This window comes from Amblyomma mixtum, chromosome 3, assembly GCF_055824585.1.
Source record: "Amblyomma mixtum isolate Tamu chromosome 3, ASM5582458v1, whole genome shotgun sequence".
NCBI lineage: Eukaryota > Metazoa > Arthropoda > Arachnida > Ixodida > Ixodidae > Amblyomma > Amblyomma mixtum.
The window spans coordinates 200,483,871-200,509,322 of NC_143014.1; the positions used below are offsets into that span (position 1 = coordinate 200,483,871).

General features: G+C 42.1%; 1 protein-coding gene across 2 annotated transcripts; it reads left to right on the plus strand.

Moving 5' to 3' along the window:
• The first annotated feature begins 497 nt into the window (after positions 1–497).
• On the plus strand, positions 498–25,116 carry mRpS18B (mitochondrial ribosomal protein S18B). 2 transcript variants are annotated; one of them, XM_089582457.1, is made up of 7 exons: positions 498–692; positions 1,840–2,011; positions 2,649–2,746; positions 14,336–14,407; positions 16,999–17,065; positions 20,233–20,292; positions 24,956–25,116. In XM_089582457.1, exons 1-7 carry the CDS (start codon positions 534–536, stop codon positions 25,057–25,059), a joined length of 732 nt encoding a protein of 243 aa, XP_089438583.1. In that variant the 5' UTR covers positions 498–533; the 3' UTR covers positions 25,060–25,116. The 2 variants fall into 2 exon arrangements, with proteins under 2 accessions (XP_089438583.1, XP_089438584.1); XM_089582458.1 differs by lacking the exons at positions 20,233–20,292; positions 24,956–25,116 and adding an exon at positions 17,965–20,192.
• The last annotated feature ends 336 nt before the right edge of the window (positions 25,117–25,452 follow it).

A 25,452-nucleotide genomic window follows, 5' to 3' on the forward strand; every position in this document is an offset into this window, starting at 1 on the left:
GTGCGAGGTGGCGCCACGGGTACCACTGCTGCGAAGTCTTTCGGTTTTGGTTCGCCGTCGCCACAGACGATGGGGATTTCAAAATAATTCTGAGCGAATCAGACAAGTAAGCCACCTAAATGAAGTATAAAACGAAATTGACCACCAAATGCAACCTCTTTGCGAAATTTGAGCCCCAACAAACGTGCGGTTACGCCGAGAGAATTTTTTTTTCAATTTTCTCTGAATAACGCATCAAGTCGGGATTTTGCAGTTATGACACCGTTAAGGAGATATGCCAAGGTGCATGATCTATATTGATATGAGCACCATGACATTTCATCTCTACATTTGATCATTACATATAATTTTTTTATAAATACTTTTTTTTTTCGAAATTTTCAATCTGTAGCGACGGCGGTAATGTCATTGTATGAGGGAAAAGAGAGCGAACAGAACCGACATAACTGTTAGACGATAGGCATAGATACGAAATACACTAAAATACGAAAGTACGGAATAAAATACAGAAACTTACGAAACCATTTTTAAACATGGCCGCGCTCATGTGGCGAGCGTGCGTACGGCGCAGCTTGCGGGCAGCATGCAAGCCCCTGCCCCAATACTTGCAATCAGTCGAGAAGAAATTGTTGTTTCCCGAGACCTCCAAACTCCAGGAACTCTCCTCCGTTCGTTCCTTGAGTTGGGTTCAGGTGAGTATACCTGTGTTGACGAAGTCTCCGGAGTGCATGAACCTAACTAACCCAGTTCACCGCTAACTGGAATCGTGCTTTCTCCCGATTCAGTTTAGTACAGATCAGTCACAAATGCAGGACTGTATCGGCTCCCTCTGCTATGTTTTGTCGGTTAATACACGCCCTGTTGAACTGAACACTAGCAGTCTTCAATCTCTTATAGTTCTCATCAAAACTTTATAGTTACCTTGCTGGTGCACCTGAGGAGGCATCATTATTTATGTAAGTACATACTGCAGTCTAATTGTACACCAACCAGGTGTTATGAAAAATTTAAATATCGTGATTGCCAGCTCAGCGATGGCAAAAGATCACATACAAAAAGTGACGAAAAAACAAAAAGAAGAATTCTTGTGAAATGCTCAACAGCACTATATAAAAACAATATATTTACAATAAATAAGCCAGCACACGTAGCATGCACTACTGCGGCACTGACGTCAGCATAAAGCGGAGTGAAGCCCATGAGGTATAGCAGAAGGAAGTTACTGTATCATCTGAAGTGATTGCAATGCACCTTCACACTTGGGTTGAGGATCAGTTCACAATATCATGCCTATTCACCCTATTCTTATATCCTTTGAGAGGAGAAAGTGCTCTTAAAAATTTTTGCATGCACCGAATGCTGGAACAAGTTCTGGAAGTGAGAATGTCTGGATGCACAAGACACAAAGGGTTACACATAAAGATTTTTTGGGAACACAGTATAAAATTTCGGCCTTAGACTTTTCCTTCTAACTTTAAATGTGAGAATTTCATTGACTTGATGGGAACACAGTATAAAATTTCGGCCTTAGACTTTTCCTTCTAACTTTAAATGTGAGAATTTCATTGACTTGACAGAAAATTGTTCGGTTGGTATTTCTTAATAAAGAAATGAGCTGCGTGTTTTTTCATCATGCTAAGTTTGGGCTAGTTTTAAATCAGTTTGACTAAGTACTCTGGCACACTGCAAGCTATAAAAGGACACTGGACGCTGCACTGTGACCTAGGCCTCTTCCATTTATCCTTGTCATATCTTTAGTCACATTAAAAAATAAGGAATAAGTGCCTCTTCAAGGTGCATAGTGGGAATGATCACTTGTTTATATGCTTGCTTGCTTAGGGCTGCAAGAATTTGTCGACATCAGCTTGCAGTTTTTGCAAGGAAGAAGAGGAAGTGGAAACGGAGGCTGGAGCAGAAGACAGCGAAGAGACAAGTGGTGGTGGCACACTAAATGTCAAGAAAGTGACTCTCCACCCTCCAGAATTAAGTATCGAGTATCTGGAGAGCAAAGGTTTGCCCACCCCCCTCGTCTTTCATTTCATGCTGTGTCAGCTGCAAATCTCCAACATTTAGTATGTTTGAACTTAGTGGCAAACTGTGGTGCATTTAGTGCAGACAGCTGGGACAGCAGACAGCTGGGATAGTTGGTCGCTTAAAACACGATGCGACACAGTACCAGTGCCAAAAGACAAGGACAGAAGACAAGCGAGGCCAGTGGTTGGGATATTAAGCTTGTCTTTCCTTACCTTGTCTTTCAGTGCTGGCAGCATGTTTCATCCTGTAATGCTCATCACATTGCTCACCAACAAACATATGAGTGGGCCTAAGCTATACCAATTCTGGATCGCAACTTGTGTAAAGTTCCTGCTCGCTTGCAGTGCTGTTGGCAAATGGTGTTGTTGGCAAACAGTGCTGTTGGTGAAGTAAAACTTGTCAGTTGACAAACTGATTATTTGTCTTATTGGTAAGTACAGGATGTCTGACTGTGATAGTAACTGCACCTGAGACACTGGAAAATCATTCACTGCATTTTTTGTGCCTTGTGAAACCTTTGTCAAGTTTACAAAACATTTCTTAGTTTTCGTGTTATTTTGTATGAGAAATTGTCACTTTGGAATGTATGATTCAGTTATTGTTTTTGTTTGCAGCTTACAAAGAAACCTATGGGGATGATCCTGTCTGGACAATGTACCGAAGAAATTTCAAAGGTCAATTTCCTCCAAAGAAAACACGCAGGAATTGCGTTGTGAGTAGTGCAGCAAACTTGTAGTGATATACATTCAGGAAAAAAAAAAAGGGGATGGTTCCCATGGTTTGTTTTCACTGATATGCATACTCTGAAGCATCATTAGAGCAAATTTGAAGTGACCCTGAAACAAATTTGTGTCATACTCTAATGCACGGGATCAGTATTGGACGTCCTTGTGGGCATTTGAGTCAAGTTTAACTGTTCTGTGTGAAGGTAGTAATATTTGAAGATCATGTCCCTTGGTCGACTAAGGCTCCACAACTGCGCGTGTTTTCACTCTCCACTGTGCACCTGATGTTAGGCAGGGGACTGACATCAGTCTGAAGAGCTCAGTCTAAAAAAAGCACAGGAGTTATTTTAATATCATTGTGTTTCACTATATTTTGCCCTCTTACTGAAACAGAATGGGAAGATCAGGACCAAACGATAGTATTCTAAGCAATGCCACACTTCAAACTTAGAAAGTATGTTGTCTGCTCGGAATACTGTATAGCAGTTGATGCATATTGCTATGTGGATGGTTTAAAAGGTACAGACACAAAATTTTGAATACCAACAAACAATGTTATTTGTTTCACGGGCATAAGAATTTTTCTTGTAGCAAGTTTCAGTCACAGCTGTTGAGTGGAACATATTTTAATACGATTTTGAATGTCGTCCGAGCAGCCGCTCGGCATTTCCACCACATTGAGTGATGTCAGTGTGCACTTGCCCCAATTATTGTGACGTCGCCGAACTCGGTGGTTGTTCGCAGGAACAACCATTGCTTGCTGGCAATGCTGATGTCATTAGACTATGATAGCCTGTGTTGGCAGGTCGCCTGTGCATGTCAAGGTGCACTCCAGAGCTGGCACTGATCGAGACTAAGACTGCTGGTACAGAATCGTTTCTGATTAATTATTAACTCTGCACACTGGTGTTCTGAGCTCATTTTCATGATTACTAGGCCCAGAGGCCTCTTTCAAGGTATAAAAATGGACACCCAAGAACTTTGTGTCTGTACCCCTTTATGCTTTGTGGTTTGTTTTCTGATGACAGTGAATCGATTTTTTTTGTGTTGTGGGCTGGAAGGACAAAGTGGTAAACTGTGAGGCTAGAGCATAGTGTCAATGGCATGATGTTTGTGCCCATAGACAATCCATTCCATGGCAGTAGCACAAACCATTCGAAGGAAGGAGTAAGGTGTGTGGCCCTCTCCTGATGCCGAACTACAGCATTTGGATGCCAATACATCATTTGCTTGAGCTGTTTGGTCAATTTCAGTTTGTCACCCTCCTCTGGATATGGTAGCATTAGTCTCCACAAATGAGGTTCTTCCTAAAGTGGCTGCATGCAAATGATGGAGGTGAAAAAGAAATTAGGGGTGTGCAAATATAAAATATTTCAAATGCCATTTGAATACAGATAATCAGATTTGAATATAATTGACTATAAAATTTAATATTGAGCAATAAATTGCAAGCACGCTTATTCGCCATAACATTTTTATTTTCACACTTTAGGACATTGAACTTTGCTGTAGAGTACATTAGAAAACTTTAATGCTAAAGGCGTAGTTGAGACCAGTAAGATAGCAGATTGAAAGATATTCCATGTGCACAAGTACACAGTAAGTGTCTTATCATGACCACAAATGGCCCTGATGCAGTGAGAACTGCTCCATGTTGTACCAGTAGAATTATGCTTAAAGTAGTAATAAGTTCTAATTTGTCATTTGCAAAATGGACACGAATATTACATGTTGTCGTGTAAAAAAAGTGAAATTTTTTTTTTTCAAACGGAACTGGCACAAAGGTTGTGTCAGTCCCGTCAACCTTGTTCCTTCTATCTGTCTTTTGTGTTACTGCAGTTAGTTGTGAGTTTGAAACTATCAACCAAATTGCCCAGCGAGATGTACTTCTAAGGTCAACTGTTTGAGGTGGGAAAAAGGGGGGAAAATGGGCAGTCTCTTCTCATAGTCATGAAACAAAGAAAGTGTCTTTGTGAACTATGTGCTGAAATGGTCACAGTAAACTATGTTTTATTTTAAAGAAGAAAATTCGAGAAGCAAAGAAAAAAGCGTTTCGTAGTATTTTATGACAAACACATACCTTTTCACTGGAAGCTAGTCTCAGGAGAGAATGCAGTACAGTCGAACCTTATTATATCAAACCGGGTTAGATCAAATTTTTCTTCATATCGAATAATTTCTGAGCACTGTAAAGCTAAAACATAAATGTACAGGAAAAATGTACAGCTACATCTTACAAAAATTAGCCATTATATCCGATAGACCGCACTTTGGGCAACACCGGTCGATCCAAGAAGCTGGCTTTCTCTCAGCACACCTCCGGAGGTTAGCTTTGCCGCATGGACCTGCGGGTACTATTACGCACCTTTAGTATACCGTGTGCTTTGTTATCGTCACCGTCACTGTGGCCGGAGTACTGGGAGGCTGCTCACTGCCAGTGCGCACGCGCTGATAGGCCTCGATGTGGCAGGCTTGCACACAGCTACCGCAGACCAATGATGGCGCAGATTTTCTGTGACGTAGGCGGGGGGCGCATAACCAGCCAAGCAGAATATGCGTTTTTAAAACGTTGCTCCAATTATGCCCGCATTGTAACACAGTTCATACGTACGGTGCGTCGTGCTGCCATTGACAATTTCGCATGGTTTTTATGGTGTCTGCGTGCGTGCGATGGCAGCCGCGAGATGGCATAATCTCCCCTTTTCCATGAAAGTGGAAATTATGAAGTGAATTCAACGAGGTGAGAAGAAATCTGAAGTTGCCGCAGTGTTCAAGATTCTGAGAAGCACGCCAAGTACCATTTTGAAGAACAAGGCTGATGTTTGGGCTAAAGCATAGAAAAGACCTGGCAGACAAGGCAAGTCTCTGCGATGCTTGCAGAACGCGCTTTCAGTACTGGTGACCTACAGGTCCAATCGAAGACTGTGGATGACCTGCAAACTTTTTTTCCAAGTGGCTAAAGTCTTAGAACAACGACTTGGTAGGCCAACATCGCAACATCTGCCTCATTGTAGGCAACGGCTGTGCCGCTGCAATGCTAGTTTCAGCAACATTGCTTTCGCTTCCTGCCACTGAACATTATGTTGGTGCTTCAACCCTTGGATTAGGGGGCAATCCACATGGTGAAGGGTGGTTTAAGGAATCATCTGATTGAATGGCTCCTGCAGAACCTGAGGACTGGAAGAGATGTAAAAGTCGACCTCTTAGATGCCCTGTCTATGTTGATTGAGTCATGGAATGATGTCAAAAACGAAACTATACAGAACTGCTTTCTACGTTCTGGTCTCTGCTTCCCCAGAGAAGACGGAGCAAAGCTGTCGCAGGTCTTGATGATTTGTGGTATTTCTGATGGGGCAGCCATAGGCAACTTTGTCTCCACGAATGTCAATGTTGAGGCCGCCAGAGAGCTTGTAGACAAAGACATCGTTGCCTACTTAGCGGATAGCCAGAAAACCACTGATGTTAATTGTGACGACTTGAGAGAATCTGTGCCCACATGCTTCGACATACTCCGTGCGCTCAGCATGGTTGGCTGCTATTGCGTGTGAGTAGAAGGCTGTGGTCTCAGCTGTTTGGAGTCCATTGGTAACGTTGGAAAATGTGTTTTCTCTGAGTCAATTAGAATAAGGAAACAGAAAATTCATGACTATTTTGCTTGGTAATCTGCGCATAATTAATGGCTGTTATAGAAATGCATTTTTTTTTCATGTCTTTCTTTTTATAATGTTAAATTTACTGCTACTTTTATGAATTACATGTATGTTGTTAAATTTACTGCTACTTTTATATCGAATTACATCGCACTCATCGGCATTTTTTTGTGAGTTTAATATATACATGTTCGATTTTACAGCAGAATCTCAATTATACGAATCTCATGGGGTTACGAGAAATGTTCGTATCATCCAGAGACAATCGTCTGTATGCAAAAGCATGGAATATGCATTCACACTGTTATGTTTTCAGCTGATGACACCTACTCCGTGATTGGTGATCGCCACATCGGTGATGTACGGACCACATACTGGGCACTGGTGGTTGCCGCTTTAGCAATGTGCGATACTTGTGCCACCATGCAGTGCCCATGGTGTGTACCGCACGACTGACAATAGCGACGGTGACAATGGGCAGACTGTGTGCCACCACTTAGTGCTCACGTTGCACATTGCACGACTGGCGATCACGGCATTTGCGATGCAGTGCTTAGTGCTGGCAGTTGTGGAGTCGCGGTTCCCACATTCATAACATCCATTTCGGGCTGTGCATAGTTTGACCACCATGGGCTACACGGACAACGGTTGTAGGGGCTGGTGTCAGTACTTTTCTTAGGTGGCAGTGTAAATGGGAACTCGTGACTGATACTTGCGCACTGGTATCAATCAGGGCTGTGACAGGGACTCCATCAACATGAATGCCGAGCAAGTTACGTTGTGCAAGAAGGGCTAAGCGAGGATTTTCGAGCCAGGTCTGTACTGCAGCATCACCTCCTGATGCTGCAGTGCCTAGTTTTCCATCTGGGAGCGTCCGCTGAGGTCAGGAGAGGTGAAGCGACGACGTTTGGGCAAACGGGACTGGCAGCGCAGAGGGGATGGTGAGTGGCTCAAGTGAGGAGTCTGGATGTCAGTGGCAGTGCTTTGTGGGTCCTCGCTGGGTGAGAAAGGACCGGGTCATTCTTGGGACCGGCGAAAGCTGGGCATGTAACTGGATGTGTAAGGACGGAACCAGCGAGTGTGACACTGCCGGGCGATGTGGCCAATACGCGAACAATGGAACGCGAACAGTCCTCCAGTTGGAAGGGTTACGTCGACACAGAGCAAAGTACTGAAGGCATCCATGGTTGATCACAGTAATGTCCGGGGCTTGAGAAGGAGGCATGGGAATGGCAGGCTGAAGACCCAGGTTAGCAAATTCTTGATGGACTACGGCTTGGATGGCAGAGATAGCGGGCAACTGATAGTCATCATCACGTGGCTACATGGGGACAGGGGACATACCCTCTAGTTCCCGTTGGATGATGCAGTTGACATTTTCAAGTGGTGTTGAGAGCTATCGGCGCAACATATCTTAACATGATGATGTTGCGGTCATGTTGGGGAGGCGGGCGAACTCGGAGCTAATGCGCCGGCTGTTGGCTTCCTCAAAGCGTCGATATTCCTTTATGATGCTGTCAACCGTTGAGCAGTTTTGATGAACTAGCAGGTTGAAAGCATCGTCCGCAATGCCTTTTAAAACGCAGCCCACTTTGTCCGATTCAGGCATTTTATTGTCAAGTTTGTGGCAAAGTGCTAATAAGTCCTGAATATACGAAACAGGACTCGGTCGAAATTTGGCTGCAGGAGGCAAGGTCTCTGTTGGCCGCTAGTTGTCGCCCAAGTGGTTTTCTGAACAGTTCGCGCAGTTTTAGCTTGCATGTGTCCCAGCTGGGGAGATCATCTTCATGGGTCTCATACCAGACGCGAGCGGTACCTTTCAGATTATTACACTGGCAAGCATGAGCGTCGGGTCCCATCTCTTGCTCTCTTTCTTTCTTCCTGACCCGTCCTCCTCTTTCCTCCTTTCAATCTCCCATTCTATTCCCCATTGTAGCGCAGTGAACATGGCCTTGACAGAGACAGTGGCACGCGCTGCGCAATCTTTTTCTCATTTTCCAACAATAAATAATCTTTCTCTCTTGTCACATACTGCACCTTGTCAGTGTCAATGTGTTACCACAATCTGATGTTAGGAGCACTGGGGAAGTTTCCTTGCAATGTCTGGCATAGCTCATGGCCGCTTTACAAGAGACCCTTTCAGCCTTCACGATAAGATGTTCACGATAAGCCAGTGTGTCATATACTGATACACTATATAATAATAGTGTCCCATGTAACATTAGTCAGTGTCTTAAAAAAAATAGTGCTTGATGCAGTTAGATGGCATTGTAAGTGATTTCCTAGAAAAAGCTGTGGTATGTGATTAGGGCCCTTTGTTTTGGGGTAAAGCCTGATTTCACTTGCTTCTTGCATCCTTAGGAAATCTCTAAAAAGTTGGCTTGGACTCAAATTCTACCTTAAAGTGTGCCTTCAATAAAATGTACTTCGGCAGAGCACAAGGCGCACGGTATGGGTACCTGTGGAACTCTGCATGGTTGCATTCATTGTAGGCCTGAGGTGGAAATATCTGTCAAGCAGACTCAGTTTCTGATAGAGCAGGCCGTTGCATTACTATACCTTAATCACAGATTGGCACTTACAAGCAAGTGGTATATGCATAGGAAGAGAACCATGCTCTAAACTGCATAGTTGCAAACTCACCGCGTTAATACCATCACCGTGCAATATCTGAAGCAACTGTACAAACCCTGTTCCTTTTCTGTGACAGTACTCGATGGCAGATTGTTAAGGTCACACGTGTGACAGTCACTATGACCATGTTGTTTGGTTGACTTCGACCTTTTGAAGTGGAGGGTTTTGAGTGCAGCTGCGGGACTTGGCATGCTAATAACTGTGCGGCTGGCATCACTATTTACACACAGGATGGCATTAAATCGTCACTCGTAGTCCTCTTCGGCCATGAGAACAATCTGTAAAATATGTGCTGTCCAACCCGAGAGTGGCCTCATTATTGTGGCCTGATACTTCTTCCCTATTGTGACTTTCAAGCAAATTGTAGTATTCCTCACATTTGAATTAGCCATAAATATGTCTAATCCTATCCTATTACTTGGGGACATGCTTGAGGACATTGATACCCATACAATGATCTTCATCACTGATCTTTGTGGACAGTGAATGCTGGATGTTGCAACCACTGTTGAAAGGGTGTCCACCAACCGCACAACCGCAAGAGTTGTATTGACCTTGTGTTGGAAAACAGAGACTTTGAGAGCCATTTCACATCTTACCATGGAATTCACCGATCCCAAAGCCATTATTACAGTAGGTAGCAGCTCAATGTGTCTGTCGGTGGATCACAACCATTGCTAACACCCGTTGCTGAGAATAGAATTGCATATTGGTTACCGGGCTAAAAGTTTTTGTGCATTAGTTCACGGAGTGGCCTCATGACGGAGGCAGAATTGTTTGGCATTCTTGAGATGCGGGATCTTCTGGTGGATCATGGGCTTTGGTTGCTTGTAGCTCTAGTGAATCCAGTTGAATGCCATTCTCATTGACATGGCCCAAGAAAACTTATTTTTATGATGCAAAAAATGGACTTGTCATGATTTTAGATGATTCCAACTCATTTTGTGGCTGTGCTGTGTCACTAGATGTTTGTGCTTGTGTTTTGTACATTTACTGTAGACTGTACAGAACATCATCCATGGTGTTCACAATCCCTTGCAGAAATCTTGGGGTGGGCATGATGCCAAATGGCAGGTGTATTATGCAAAATCTTTTGTGTGGCTCATGAGCATGTTTGGCTCTTGTGAATCAGGAGCAAGCTTGATCTGGTGAAATCTGTAGTTTGCATCCTGTTTTGAGAAAACCCGTTTCCTGAATAAGGTCAGTGTCGTATTGGTGTTAGTAGATTGGGCTGTTCTCGGTGAACCAATGCATTGTGATTTGTGAGGTCTATAGTAGGCTCATAAGCCAAGAAATAAAAGCCCCCCCCCCCCCCCCCCCTCTCTATTTCTCTCTCTCTCTCTCTCTCTCTCTCGTGGGGTTTATACAGACTCTATGACTGTTTTTCTTGAGGTCTGGAGCCATGTCTGCACACCATTTTATAATTTTTTTTTTACATGATGGATGGTTCTTTGTGCCTTTGTTTTGTGAAACTCATTTGAAGCTGTCTGTGGAGACAGCCTTGATGAACTTCATAATTCCTAGTACTTTGATGGCTGAGAGGCCAAGGAAGGCAAATGATAGTGAATCCATGATGTAGAGTTGTTCACAGGTCTTTTCTGACCACTTGAGAGGAGCTGTAAATTTCTTGCGGGCACTAAGGTGCTTTCTGCTAGGGCCACTTAGTACTCTGTCAGCATTCGCCAACTTAGCTGAAAATGCCTGAAATTATAGCTGGAACAGCAGATGATTCGGCTCCTGAGCTGACTTTTCCTGGAAGGGTACACTATTTATGAGAAGCTCCACAAAGCAGCCGTAGTTCAAGGTGCCTGAACTGATAAGAAACCAAGCATCTTTGTCATCACAACCCTGTTAAGTGACTGCAGAAGACTTTTTGAAAGTGGCCTTTTGGCAGACTCTAGTGAAATGTCTTCATTTGTGCAACTGTGTGGTTGCCTGTTCTAGAAGAATCAATATCTGTAACCACTATGGTGTCCCTTACTTAGACATAGGGGTCTCGGCAATTTTCTGCTAACCATCCTTCTTACCATTTAAAAGTGCACTGAGGTTTTGTTTTGAAGAGCCAACGAGTCCTCATGAGTTTCGGTGCTGCTCTGGGGTTCCTCTTGTTATGCACAGTCTCCCACAGCCTGGCCTTTGCCAACATTGTGTTATTTGTGAGGTTAGCATTTTAAAGTGCTTTCTTGTAGAGCCTGTGGATAAAATGATTTCTCACCGTATGATCCATCATATCATTAAATTTTTTATTGAAGACATTGGAGAGCAGATGTGTACTGGTCCATGCCTTCTGGTTTTTATCCTTTCATGTGGCTGTTGATGCTTTTATATAGATGGTGTTTTGAACTTGCTGAAAATGATGGTCAAATTTTGTCTTCAATGTGGTGTAGCTTTTACGCTCTTGATTCCAGAACTTTAGCATAGTGGGGATTTTCTTGCGTGGCAACCTGTAGTGTCGAGAAGTGTATAGACTTGGGCTTCCCCACTGTGTTCTCTAAGCCTTGGCATTCTCAGCGCACATACCGGGGACAATCTTGAGCCCATTCATGTCAGTCAGACTTGTTGGAGAAAGTGAAATGAGCAGGAGGATGTGTGAGGTGATCCACGGAAGGTGCTTGGCTTGCCATAGTCATTTACAGCCTACTTCGGACAGCCTGTATTGTAGCTGTAGCTGGAGCTGCCAGCAAGGATGAAAAACAGCAAAGTGTGAGCAGAACCAGAGTGTTCCCACTGCTTATTCATAAGAGTGTAGAATGCGAGGGAAAAGGGGTGGGGGGTATTGAGAACATGAGTGAGGCATGCCAGGCATGTAAACTGCATTGATGGCTGTGCCACTGGTAGCGGACATGGTAGTACCCTTTTGAGGGGAGCTAGTTACACCAGCTGTTCACCTTATGTTTTTTTGTAGTTGTATTGTGATGTCCTTTTCTTTGACATCTACTGTATACAGTGCTGTTATCTATATTAATTGCCTATATTCTGTGACAAAAACTTCAAGGCATGTCAAACAGGAGTCACTGTATGGTTGTATGTTCATTTGCTTAAGTAACCCCCCTAAGATGTGCTTTAACCTGTTCCCTGCCCAGCCAGCAACACAGCTAGGAACACACACATTGATTACATTTTACTTCAGTCTGTCATTTTTTTTATCCTTTTCATTTCTTTTCATAACAGCAGGTAATATTTAAAGTAATCATCATGTCATCATAAATCACATGCACACTTCCACTTGCTTGTTGGTTGGTAAACAGTTGATTACTCTGCACAGCTGTTAAGGCATAGTCATGGAGTGCAGTGCTGCATATCTCCTTTATGGCAGTTTTCAAGGCATTTTTCATGGGTCTTGGATGCTAAGCAATGATTTGTCTATTGGCAGCATGATGTACAGTGGCCATTGAATGAAATGCAATGTTGCAAACAAATGGCCTTAGGTGTATCTGACCCTGTGTGATATTTTTAGAGAAGGTTTTTACATGCATATTTTTGAGCATCTACTGAAGCACTTGCACCTTACCAACGAACAAAATTTATTGAAAGTTGTGTGCTTGCCATATCATGTGGTATTTGTTTTCGGCTGTACATTCATAAACAGACTTGTCTAGAGCACTGGATCAGTATGCTGTGGAGTAAAGAAAATACAACAATGGCTCAGCTGCCATCTTACCTGTACGGTGCTTGTACCAGTGGAACTGCTACGTCTGTGCGCCTTCACTCAAGTACAAGCATTCTGTGTAGAACCCTGTACCTGCTTTGAGATATCACCGCTGAGCACTGCTGGAGCACTCTACCTAAGCCTGCACTGTTGGGCACAAGAGTTAAAGGCACATTTCCTGCTTCTGCAGCGTTGTAGACGCTGCAGCATGAAGGGGGGACGAAAGGAGGGAATATTAGTGGCATTGCATCAAGCACCACTTCAGGGATCCGTGGCGCCCTCTGCACAGCGGTTCAGACTAGCATTTGCGCCAAGTGCTGTGTCACAGATTTGTGGTACCCTCAGTGTGCACTGGCGTAAACTAGTGCTTGCGCAAAGCATTATTTGATGTCTCCCGGGAATTTTGCGGGTTCTTTGTCCCAGTTCATGGAATTAAAAATTTTCTGCTGCAGCCTTAAACATAACCACTGTGCTACCACGGCGGTGCTGAATTATCACTAGGGTTATGAATGGGATTATAGATAACTTAGTCAGTGGCAATAAAACTAACTTTACAGGAAGTGCAGTTAAGGAAGTCGTTAATCTATATGAAGAAATGAGAGCTAAGAACAGTGCTTTGTGGTGCGTTGGAAACAACAGGGATCAGGTTGGAAGTTTCATCATCAACGTGAACAAACTACAGCCAAGTAGTGAAATAGAGAAGAGTATGCTTTGTCTCGATAGTGTTAGTAAAAATTGCTGGTGGGGAACCTTATCATCTTTAGGCAGGAAATATTATCAGTGGGGGAGGTGTTAAAATTTTCAGATTTTATTTGAGGAGCATGCAAAAATTGCACAGAAAAAAAATTTCCATCCTGCCAGATGCTTAATTGCGCAGTTTTTCTCGAGACCTCACTTCTTCACTTCGTGGTTCAACACTGATTTCAGAGTCTCAGTTATACTGCTTTTGACTTATTCCTTTAAAAACTCATCACGTAAACAAATGAGCAAATTTTAAGAGCTGAAAGAAACCATTGTGATGAATGATCACAAATTTTCCGGACAGGGGTATACTTTTCGATTAGGTTTTGCATTTTGTTATTAAAAATTTTCTAGTTTATTTCACTTGTGTGTCCTTCAAACACTAAAGATGTGACTCACAGAAATGGCTAAGTTCAGATTTATAGACTTGTAATCACCTTTATCGCTTAAGGTATAGTTTTAGTAGTGTTGGGATGAATTTTACACATCCACCGAAATGATCTGTGAATGACTTTCTGGTCACTGGTATAACATCTGAGTAGCTGGAAGAAAAACTATCAGGATGGGTTGTTAACACGAGATCAAGTATATTAGTGCGCACGTCTGGAACGTCGGCACCAATTGCAGCAATCTACCAATTACAGCAATCCCAATGTTACATATGTGTGAACCTAGTGATCTTTGATTTTTTACTTTAATGTAAGAACAAGGTCAGACCATGTAATGGATTCTAGTCAGGTCACCTGACTAGAAGATGGGAGCATGAGGAAATTTGGAAACATGTTCATGTATTGAAAATTTTTTTTAGCCTTTTAATATTTGGTAGTTTTGAAATTTTTCTTTGTTGAAATATCCTTGTGTTGCTTTTAAGCTCATGTATGCATTTTTGTCTCGTTTTTCAGAGGAAAGGCGTGATTTACACTGGTAATCCTTGCCCTTTGTGCAGAGATGAGTACCTTGTTGTTCATCACACTGTGAGTACACATGCAGAAAATCTGAAATTCATCTGTTACAGTTGCTGTCCATGTATTTGAGTCGATGTTTCTTCAGATTGGGTGGAAATTTACTGATACTGATTTTGTAAAATTATTTTGTAAAATTATTTTGCAATACTTTTTTTCTTCCTCTACATATTCTTGTTAGTGGAGCCATGGGGGGAAAAATGAAAGTTGGCAGGGTTGACCTTAGGAAATGAGTGAATGGGCCAGAAGCCCAGACAAGCAGAAAATTTCTCTTTTAAAAACAAATACATTCCTCTGCATAATGCTATAATAAAGAAACGTGAACTATTTAAACAAAGTTTATCACAGAAGTTGTTTTCATTTTGTGAATAGGAATTAAAAATTATTGCTGTCAGCATCCATTCCTTTACCTAATTTTGAGAGAAATTTGAGACTTCTAACTGAAGTTAACATGCAGTTGTCTGTGATGTGTAACTTCTCCATAACAGCACATTAAAAACAAGAAGAAAAACTTGGTGCAGTATGTAGTAGCTAGGTTTTGCTGTTCACTGTGATACATCGAGCCATCATAAGTGGTGCCATTCACACAGTCACATGCAACAAAAAATGGAACATGGAGTTTTCAGCATCAGATCTGTGATGTAAACTAAATTTAAGTGAAGCCCGGAAGAAATATGGGGGAAAATTTTTGAGAGCATCAGAAATGAAGACGTTCATCCTCATTAAAAAGTAGGAGAAGCAAATAGTCTGCAGCATCATCTATCTGTTGTAGCTAAGATTGCAGGGCCGCTTTCAGATGGTTTTGGTACATGCGGATGTATTAGTTAAGTAGATTGCTCAAGGAAGATAAATGTCTGCATACCTGAGGTAATATTTTGTAGTACTGAATATGGAAGCATGGCCTGGAAGCATATAGAGCCCCAAGGCTTTATGTTATCACAGCAACATTATAAGTGCTCTTCAGACCTACACTCTACCAGACCTCAACTTCTAGAAGTCATGATTTAATGTGATGACACCTGTTTTGTGAAAGGGACACTTGAAGAGAATACTGAGTCCAGCTAGATTTAGAGGTTAGTGCCTCAAAATAGCAAATACGTAATTTTTACTGAGAACAAAACGTGGATAAGCCAGAAAATTGCGTAAAAACAAAGTTTGGTAATGACACCTCTCAAGAATTGCTTTAACTGTGCCCAGAAAAGTGGATTCTTCCGTTGTCGTGGTTGGTTCATTGTCTTCATGTGCAACACTAGTTTGGTGGGCAAGTAGAGACAAATAGTGTCAAAAGAGGGGGAAAGCTGTGCAGTGAGTACTGCCGAGGTAGCAGGAATGTGAAGCGAGCAATGCTTCGCATACTGTCCAGTTCGCCTGCCTGAAGCTGACATGTCTGAAAACATGAAATGAAGAATGGCAAGCAGTAGGGTGGTATCCTCTGTTGTTGATAAATATTCTTATAAAGGGCTGTCCCATTTGTGGGTCAGATTCATTTTCGTTTGTCTTCTTTGATTCGTTGAGAGCTCAGAGGCTTATACATCATAAAAACGATACAACACTACCCGTGTAACATGGGGGTGTAAAGAAGGTGGTGACTTCATTTGCAGTTTTCCCAGCAGCACAGTCATTTTTTCAGGCAAAAAAAATGATGGCAGTGTTTCCAAAGGTTAACTATCAATGGAACATAGCTTTTTGTCTTCATTTACATCTTTTAGTGTTTTTTCAGCCACTCACTGTATGGTGCTCTTTGACACATATGCCTGTTGATACTGCCTTTGGAGTTTCCTGTCTTTCAGCTTGACCAACTTCAAAGCTTGGCTAAGCAGCTGCATTTGGGCTCATCCAGCTTGAATTTCCTAAGGTTTGAGAGCAAAAATTTTGAAGTAACTGTTACCCTTCAATGAGTATGGCTGGCTAGAGCAGACTGAGCTTCAGGGCAGCTGTAGAATTGCTCCTGTCTCTATTATGGCTACATATGGTGCGTTTTGTTGTCTCAGTCTCTGTAGAAGACTTGATATAGTATTTGTGTTGAAGTGGTATTTGTTCTTTTATGACGTTTGATGATAAAGTTTCAGCATCACATTTCTTCAGCTGTGTAAAGCTGTGTAAACTGTGTAAACTAGCTGTGTAAAGCTAGTTTCAAACCTTTGTATAGATAGATAGCTTGGTTTAATGTTGCTGTACTAAAGATTTTACTTTCTTAACATTTAACACGAGGCACATTGCCAGAATATGATGTCATGACTACAAAGAAGAAAGAAGAATTGCAGATAAACACTGTTGAGTTTACATACTTTGGAGCAAGGGCTGTGTGAAGACATTTAGATTGATATTTTGTTTTTATGCTTTAAAGCTTTCATCTGTAAATAAAAGCGCTGAAATTATGCAGTGCACTTTTGCCAGCCATATTGAAAACTTTTGTACACTTTTTCTGAAAAGCGCACAGCATATTGTGATCCTACCATCATTCCATGTGTATAGCTTTGATGTGGTTCTGTTTTCTTTCACCAGTGATGTCATGAGCTAGGGTGTTGTGTCACTACCGCTGCACATTTTCAGTCTGTGATGGGCAGTTATGATCATTTTTTGACCTTTTTTTTCTTTTCCAGAATACCAAATTGCTGACTCAGTTCATTTCCACACACACAGGAGAAACGCTGAAGCCATCCAAAACAGGTGAGTGTTTTGCTAGCGGTGATTTTGCTCAAGGGGACTCCAAAGAATCCAGTTGCAGGTACATATCTTCCTGCATAAAGTTTACTGGAAATTATAGTCTGGCTGATAACATCCGCTCTCAGATTAAAGGGTCCCTGAAAAGGGTGTTGGAGGTTGGTTATAAAATGCTTGCATTATGTAAAGTACAGGCCATCGAGTGTTCATGCTGCATACAACATCTCAAAAGCGAGCCAATAATTTTTTTCAATCAATCAATCAATCATTTTATTTCCTTAGAAAAGGAGGAGTACGGGACTAAAAGCTCGAACAGCTTGACGAGGTCCCGACCCCTTGTTAGTTGGCATGACAGCAGGATGACGGCCAGTCTTACACAAAAAAATGAAAAAATATCACAAAGCAACGGGTAATACAGAATGAAACAAGACGGCAATCAATCGGAGAAGCAACAAAAGGTAATACAGATAAATCAACACACGTAAGCAACAGTGGTGAACAAAATTAGGCGAATAGGAAGGCATGGTTTAGTTTTGCAAATGAAGAAGTTGACAAAAATGTTTAATGCGACAGTTTCGGTTTCTGGAGGGATCAAAATTTTGTCGGTCTAGTAAGTTTAACAGCGAAGGTAATATATAAGATAGAGATTGTTCATCATAGGAGGTTCTCGGGGTGTGTACAAACCACATTTCTTTATGTCGGGTCTGACGAATATTTGTGTTTTTTTGGAGTTTTGCCAGATGAATTATGTAATCGATGCCAAACTTTACAAAACCTTTGTAGCACAACATCAACCTGTAATTATAAAAACAAAACACAGGAAGAATTTCATATTTTGGAAAAAGTGGTTTTGTGGAGTATGTATAATGGACATCAGCTATGTAACGTACAGCTCTTTTTTGTAGCAAATGTAGATTCTGCAAGTTTGTCACGCCAGTTGTGCCCCACACCATGATGCAATACTGCATGACAGATACCACCAGTGCATTGTACAACATTAATTTTACCTTGTTCGGGAGAATGCGACGCAGACGAGCAATGACACCAATGGCAGATGACAATTTTGATTGTAGGTGATCAACATGCTCATTCCAGGTAAGGTGCTTTGAAAAATGCACCCCAAGGATGTTAACGGAGTCAACTATCTCTAACTGCTCACTGCCCAGACACAAATTCATATTAGTTGTCAACATCTTACCTCTAGGCGTGTACAAGATTACTTTTGTTTTCATCGGGTTGATTTTTAAGCAGTTTATCGCGGACCAGCGTTCTAAGTCAGACAGTGTCTTATTAGCCTTTATTTCTAAATCTGTTTCCACGTTGCCTGCAATAAAAATGGTTGTGTCATCGGCATACGAAACGAATGTAGCATTATCTGTGCAGTTTGCAATGTCATTTATGTAAATTAAGAATAAAAGTGGGCCCAAAATGCTTCCTTGCGGCACACCAGTGGTAACTGCCTTCCGTGAAGATATTGCGTTATTGGCATCTACAAACTGTGACCTGTGGGACAGATAAGATGACAAAAGCGAGTGGGCAATTCCACGCACACCATACATTTCTAATTTGTTAAGAAGGATGGAATGATTAATTAAATCAAAAGCCTTAGAGAAGTCTATATATATGCCTAATGCCATATGCTTACACCTGAATGCGTCTAAAATTATTTCTTTTTGGCTCAGGAGGGCTGTTTCCGTAGAGCGATGCTTTCTAAAACCATGTTGAAAGTCTGCAATCAAATGGTGGCGGTTGAAGAATGAGAGTAATCGCTCATGCATTATCTTCTCAATGCCCTTAGAAAATACTGGAACTATTGATATAAGCCGATAATTATTCAGTGCAGTTTTATCACCGCGCTTGAAGACGGGAACAACGCGGGTGATTTGCATCCTCTTAGGAAAGGTACCTGTTGATAATATTATGTTATAAACATGGGCAAGAATAGGGCTTATAATATCGAGCACAAACTTTACAGGGCGAATCTGGATGCCATCGGCATCTAGTGACTTGCTATTGCTTGTAGCTCTGATACATGAAAAAACTTCAAGAGAGGTAGTGGGAGCAAGGAAAAGCGATGCTCCATTCCTGTTTACTGGAAGAAACTGAGCGTAGTTAGTGAGGCTGTGTTCTATGCCCTGTTGCGGTGCTTGAGTAAAAACTTCATTAAATGCGTCTGGTACTGCATCTCCAGAAATTTGCTGCCCATCATGTTTCAATATATCAGGAATAGCTGAGTAGGAGCTAGGCTGTAACAAAGCATTCAATTTGTGCCAAAGTACATCACTTCGCTGGTTAGCAGGGTCACTAAATATTGCTAAAAAATAACCATCTTTGGCAGCTCTAAGTTTTTTTGTTAAACTGTTAAACAATACAATTCTAAAAACTCCCGCTTCCATGCCTCGGGGCGACCAGCAGTGCCGAGCTTTCGCCTGAATCCGCGCGCATTGCGTCACATAGCGCTCTTTACGTCGGCAGCGGAATGCCATCATTGGTTCACCACACCAGCGCCGTCGACGCCAAACCAGTTTAGGAGGCGTTGGCTCCACCCCCTGGGGAATTCCCACGCGCGTCGGCGGTCGGCGGAGGGGCCGAGTGCGTGGAGCCGGCCAACACCCTAGCTGTTGAGCCGGCGGACCGACATTTCAGCGTGCAAAAAGTGACGAGAGGAGAGGGAAAGGCGCGAAGATGCAGAAATTCAAATTTTGACTACAAATAACTCAGCTTCCACAAAACGCATCAAAAAAATTTTTGCTGGAGGATGACGCTGCGTCCTTTAGCATCCTAGGCATATCGCATCTTTGTTGAGGTCCCCTTTCACAGCCTCTTTAAGCAAGATACAAAGCTTGTCATTTGCATAAGGATGTAAGGGACATGTGCGGTTTGTCCATTGCAGTGCTAAATAGGACTTGATTTTCATCCCAGTGAGAAAAAAAAATGAATTATCATGTATTATCATCCACAAACTCTTGAAGGAAACTTGACAATACGAAGGCTTTTGGATGTTAGTACACCGAATTCCTTAAGAGGAACAAAAAAATTTTCCTTATTACCTAATTGTTCTGACAGCCCAGCACTTCTTCCGTCTTGTGTGTACTATGGTAAAAATCTGTATTCATCTGCATTTATGTTTTCTCTTGCCAGCACTGTGTCAAATTGTTATTCTCTGCTTGCAGGAGTGTGTCAGAGGAAACAGTTCGAGCTTGATCTGGCCATCTTGAAAGCCAAAGATCTAGGTGAGCAAGTGTTACAGGTGTACAGATATCCATGCTTCCTGTCTCATTCCAAAGGGGAGAAGTTGGCCTTTTATTGCTCTGTTCCCTCGCATTGGGAGTATGGGATGTGGGGGAGGGGTCACTTCTTCGGCCTTGCGGGGGAGAGCAAAAAGTCTGGCAGTTCATTTCTTACTTTTCTTCCATGTAATGAATTGAATATTTTTTCGTGCCATGTCTGTCCTGTATGCTTATGTCTGGTGTAAGTCATTCAAAGAAGAATAGCTTTAGCTTTTCACATGCCACACTCCTTAAAGGATGGCATACCACACACAGGATGAAATCAAGACTTTTATCCTAATAAAAGTGCACCTTTCCAATATGCCTGGTCCAGTTGCAGCACCGAGAATAATTATTCTAACTACATAGATTTTGCCACCTCAACCATCATGTGAATGTGTTAAGCTACCTTTACTGAACAGGCAAACAAGTGTGGCAGTCCGAAGCTGAAGCTGGGGCATAATCAGGAAATAAAAATAAATAAGAATAAAAAATTTTTCTCACTGCAGTTGCAAATCTAAAGGTAAGAGTGGCAGTAAGTGCAAAGCCTGAACAACTTTGGTTGCAAATTTCCGTAGTGCACACTGGATTTGGGCAGTGTGGCACATGTGGTGCAAGGACTGTATTGTAATTGTGTGCATGGGAAGAACAGCTTCAGTGGAATTGCAGTTTTCAAGACTGAACATTTTATTAGCATTATACAGCTCATACTGACAAATGCTGTTTGCTTGATGTGGGTTCTTGGTAGGTATTGGATGTGATGTGGCAGTCTACAACAGGCGAATTTAAGACATCTCTAGCTATTACAGTAATGACTGTTTCTAGTGCTTTTTCATGTTTAATGTCAAGCACAAAATATGAAAAACTAAAAATTAGTATAGTAACTTCAGTTTGCCAAGGAACAGGAAGTTTCAATTGTTAAAAAATGTGGAAATTTGTGTACGTAGAGTCAGTGAAGAACAGACTTAAAATTTACACTAATTATTCTAGCATTTTGCTGATCACTGTTTAGAAGCTGCAAAGATCCTGTCAAATACACTTTGCAAGAACATGCTATCGAAAGCCCATAATCAGTTCTGTGGTGAGTTTAGTAGCTTTACTCTCACATGCATAGGATTCAAGTTGTGGTAGTGCCTGGAGGCTCTCTTGGCATAGCCCTTGTCTAATACAGTGGAGACACCTGCTTCCTGCATTCAGAAGTTAAAGAAAAAATTAACATGTGGCTTGTTCTTAATGTTATATCGGCATGACCTGACATGCGATAGCCTCCTGAACATCAGAAACATCCTGCTGTAATCATAAGCACTGATGCAGTCCACACATTTCTACCTGTGTTGTGCCATAATATTTCTTTTATGTATGCCTTGAATTGCATAAATTTCAAGCACAACTTTCCTAGTTCCCTAGTTATTTGTCTAGTGCTGGGATAAATCATTTTCATTGTTCTGTTTCTTGATCTGGACATAGATATAGCTTATCTTATCTTATCTATCTCATTGTGCAAGATAGATGGATCCACAGACTTAGCAGATATGATGATATAGGCTAATGCAGTGCTCTGTGGCTGTTGTATATACACTGTAAAAACACTTCTTACCATGAGGTTTGGGTGGGAATTTAACAAAGACCTATTGTAGAGCACAGAAAAAAACACTAAATAGAATCTTATTGACACGATTGCATGCTGTGTAGCTTCATCAGTCCTCACTCCATTGCCAGAAAGTTCACTGTGAGGCCCCTGGAACAAGAATTTCCACTTATGAAAGTTAACAACACAGTTTTTAATGGTACAGTTAATCAGACAGCAAAGATTTTTCACGGCAGTTTTACTGCCAAGGGTGGCTTGACATTTACTGGTTAGTTTTTTATTAACAACTTTCCTAAAGTGTGGTCCTGAACCACCCTTTAAGCATAGTGGGTTACCACACTTCTACAAAAGAATACATTATTGTAAACATGTCACCATAGTTACATAGTAATTTTATGCAGTGTATAGCCCATGCAAACAGAGCATTGAGTAAGCTCTCCTTAGTTTTGAGCAGTGGTTTTCCAATCTGAGTTATGTTGTCGTAGAGAAATCGCCCTTCTGATGTCGGTGCCCGTGCACCTCTGCTTAAGATAGTGATGACAGTAGGATTGCTGTAGGCAAGGGCAACCGACCACAGCTCTGGTAGGAAGATGCAAAGGAGAGAATTTGAGTTGACAGAAATTGCAACTGCGAAATAATGTGCCTTTCATTTTTCCACTTATGTTGTGCATTTAGAAAAAGTTATTTTGTGAGGACACTGGGGTCAGCAAGAGTATCATGTTGATCCCAGGCCATCTTTCATGATTAACAAAGGTGGTTAAAGGTGCAGTGAAGAGGAATCTGAACAGGTATTTTTACCACTGGAACTTGATCTACACTTTCCGAGCGTTCTTAGAAACTTCGAATTATTGCCCTCTGCAGTCGATATCCCTAATTTAAATCCGATTAAACGTCCCGGTTACTGCCTTTTTTTTTTCTTCTTAATTCCCCGTAGACGGTGGGAGGAGTCAGCCAACCTTTCACCCAGTCCCGTGGCGGCTTGCTGCTCTGCCATCGGCAGTGCGATACATAGTGATCAGCGAAAGCGAAGAGTCCACGCGTATTTTTATTTCTGTGGGCCTAATTTGCAGCTATGTAGTCTCTGACTAGATCTATTTATTCACGGAAACCTAAAAAACAAAAGAAAAGTGAAAGCAAAGCCACCACGAGACTGCCTGAAAGGCACTCCATACGTTGGTCAACTCCTCCCACTATCTGCGGGGAATTAAAAAAAAAAAAAGGTAGGAGCCGGACATAGATCCGATTTAAATTAGGGAAATCTGCCGCTGAGGGCAGTAATTCGAAGTTCCTAAGAATGCTTGGAACGTGTAGATCGAGTTCCCACAGCAAAAAACGTGTCCAGATTCCTCTTCAATGCACCTTTAAGGATCCATTCAGGAGGAAGGGAGGGGGGATGCCCTGCCAAGAAAGAAGTTTTGGTTGGGGAAGATCAGGACATTTAGAAAGTTGGGAAAACTGTTTTTGTCTCCAAACAGATGAGTAGCTTTAGTGTTTCACATTAAGCCCTGGGCCTCCAATGTACGAATCTGTGATGATGAAGCCATTGCAGCTAGTGCATACCACATACACATTTTTGTTGCATAGCCCTCATGGATGTTATTAGGCTGCTGTTGTTGGGCGTGCTGTGCTGCACCAGTTGGAACGTGGAGAAGGTGCACTGCCATATGCAAATAATATTCATGGTCATACTTACTTTAAAGTGTTCTTCATGACTAGTATTTTTCTAAACTAAAATAAACTTCCATTGATCCATTGTGTTCACTGTCTCCATTCTAGCCTAGCCTGTTTATGTTGGTATAGAAAGACAGCATTAAATTTTAGTTATGTGGTAAGGTAGCATTCCTGTGCTTGATTTTTATCTATGCACTACCAGCTATGCACTTGCAAAGGAAAAAAAATACTTCATTGCAGTGTGCTTCTTGAGATTTGCGTGAGGCTATAACATGTCTTGTGTGATGGTTTCCCTACCACTTTCCATCAGCACCTTATTTTTATTGTTTTATGTTTACAGAAGTGAATGGCGTTTTTGTACTGAACTAGTGCATTTCAGAACACTTCAAAGTATATAAGAAAAAGGTGGTTAAATAAAGGTTCAGGTAGTTAAGTGCATAATAGACTGAAATGCAATAGCTTCATTTGAAGTGGTGTTCTTAAAGGGACAGTGAGGAGAGCACTATCAATATTTTTTTTATAGCAAAATCCGGTAGTTTGGCATGTCATGGCTTTGTTGCCACTTGGCCGGCAGCGAAAGATGCATTTATTTCTAAGAAATTTGGATTCGAAGTTGAAAAAGTTTTTCCCGCCGCTCTGATTCAAACTTGGGATTCTCCTATGACGACACAGGACTAAGTGACGTGAAACATGACGTGAACAAGACGTAACGCAGACTCCGTGATTTCTGGCGCCTAGCAGTGCGGCCTAGCAGCAGCCGAAAAGAAAGCTATCGCCGGCAGCACGTTGAAGGCATCTATAGGCTATTGCGGCCGTCGCTACAGTCGCTTCGCTTACGTTTGCACTGCCGTTTTGCCAGCGTTACGATGGATCTCGTTCTCAAAGCCGTCAACGAAGTTCTCGCAAATAGACACCTTTAGCATACCGTGTACCTTGTTACCGCTAGCGGAATAACAGGAGCCCGCCTAACGCCGGTGACCAGGCGCTGATTGGTCCCGACGCTTCAGGCGCGCGCGTAGCTGCCGGGCATGTGGCGCCATCTGGCGACGTCAAGGAGATTTGCATATGCATTGGCTGTGCCTCAGTGATTTGTGACTTCTCGGGTCCTAGAGTTGCTAGAACCATTGGTTTAGCAACACTGCTTTGTCCTATGACGTCATCACGCTTGTACTTGCGAGTTTGGCCTGTGGCGGCGATACCTGTATTTTGGTTCTTGCTCTTTTCTACGTTACAAGAGCTTTGTTGTCAGTATGAGTGGCGTTTTTGTAATCAGGAGCTGGTATTCTGTCGATACAAGCCAACTTCAGTTTCTCCTCAGTGTCCCTTTAACTTGTACACACCTTAAGCTTTCTTTTTTCTTCGTTTCAGGTTTGATCAAATACCAAGTGCCATTTCGACATTATGACTACAAGGACTACTACCCACAACTCAAGGAACCCACTGAAGAGAAAGTTGCTATTCTGTCAGAGTAGCAATCAGCTTTAAGCTTTGTGTAGTTGTAATAAAGGTGAAATGATGTCTGTCTTTTATTTACTGCCTTGCCTGAGTTGTGCAGAGCTAGGTTAGTATCTATTATTACTTTATTAGAACATTATATACGACGATCACTGCAAGTTAATGCCTCCTATTTTATCAGGGTGGGGAACAAAGTTATTGGTCAGCTTGCTTCCTTTGTGGCATTGCTCCTCATAAATATTGGCGACAGCTTATGTTGACCAAAGTTCCGAATATGTGGCTTCATTCGGGGAAATTTCTATGGGCAATCTGGTGTGTGTGATGTCACTGGACACGCTTGAAACATGCAAAACTGAGATGAAAGTGGACAATTTGCCCATCGGACTACGCCCCTTTGCTTGAAGTGAGCT

Excerpts from the sequence above, each read along its gene's own strand:
- mRpS18B (XM_089582457.1), top strand. The coding sequence starts at position 534 with ATGGCCGCGCTCATGTGGCGAGCGTGCGTACGGCGCAGCTTGCGGGCA. Across the intron at positions 14,408-16,998 it reads ACCTTGTTGTTCATCACACT|AATACCAAATTGCTGACTCA; the intron begins GTGAGTACACAT and ends TTTCTTTTCCAG. Across the intron at positions 17,066-20,232 it reads GCTGAAGCCATCCAAAACAG|GAGTGTGTCAGAGGAAACAG; the intron begins GTGAGTGTTTTG and ends CTCTGCTTGCAG.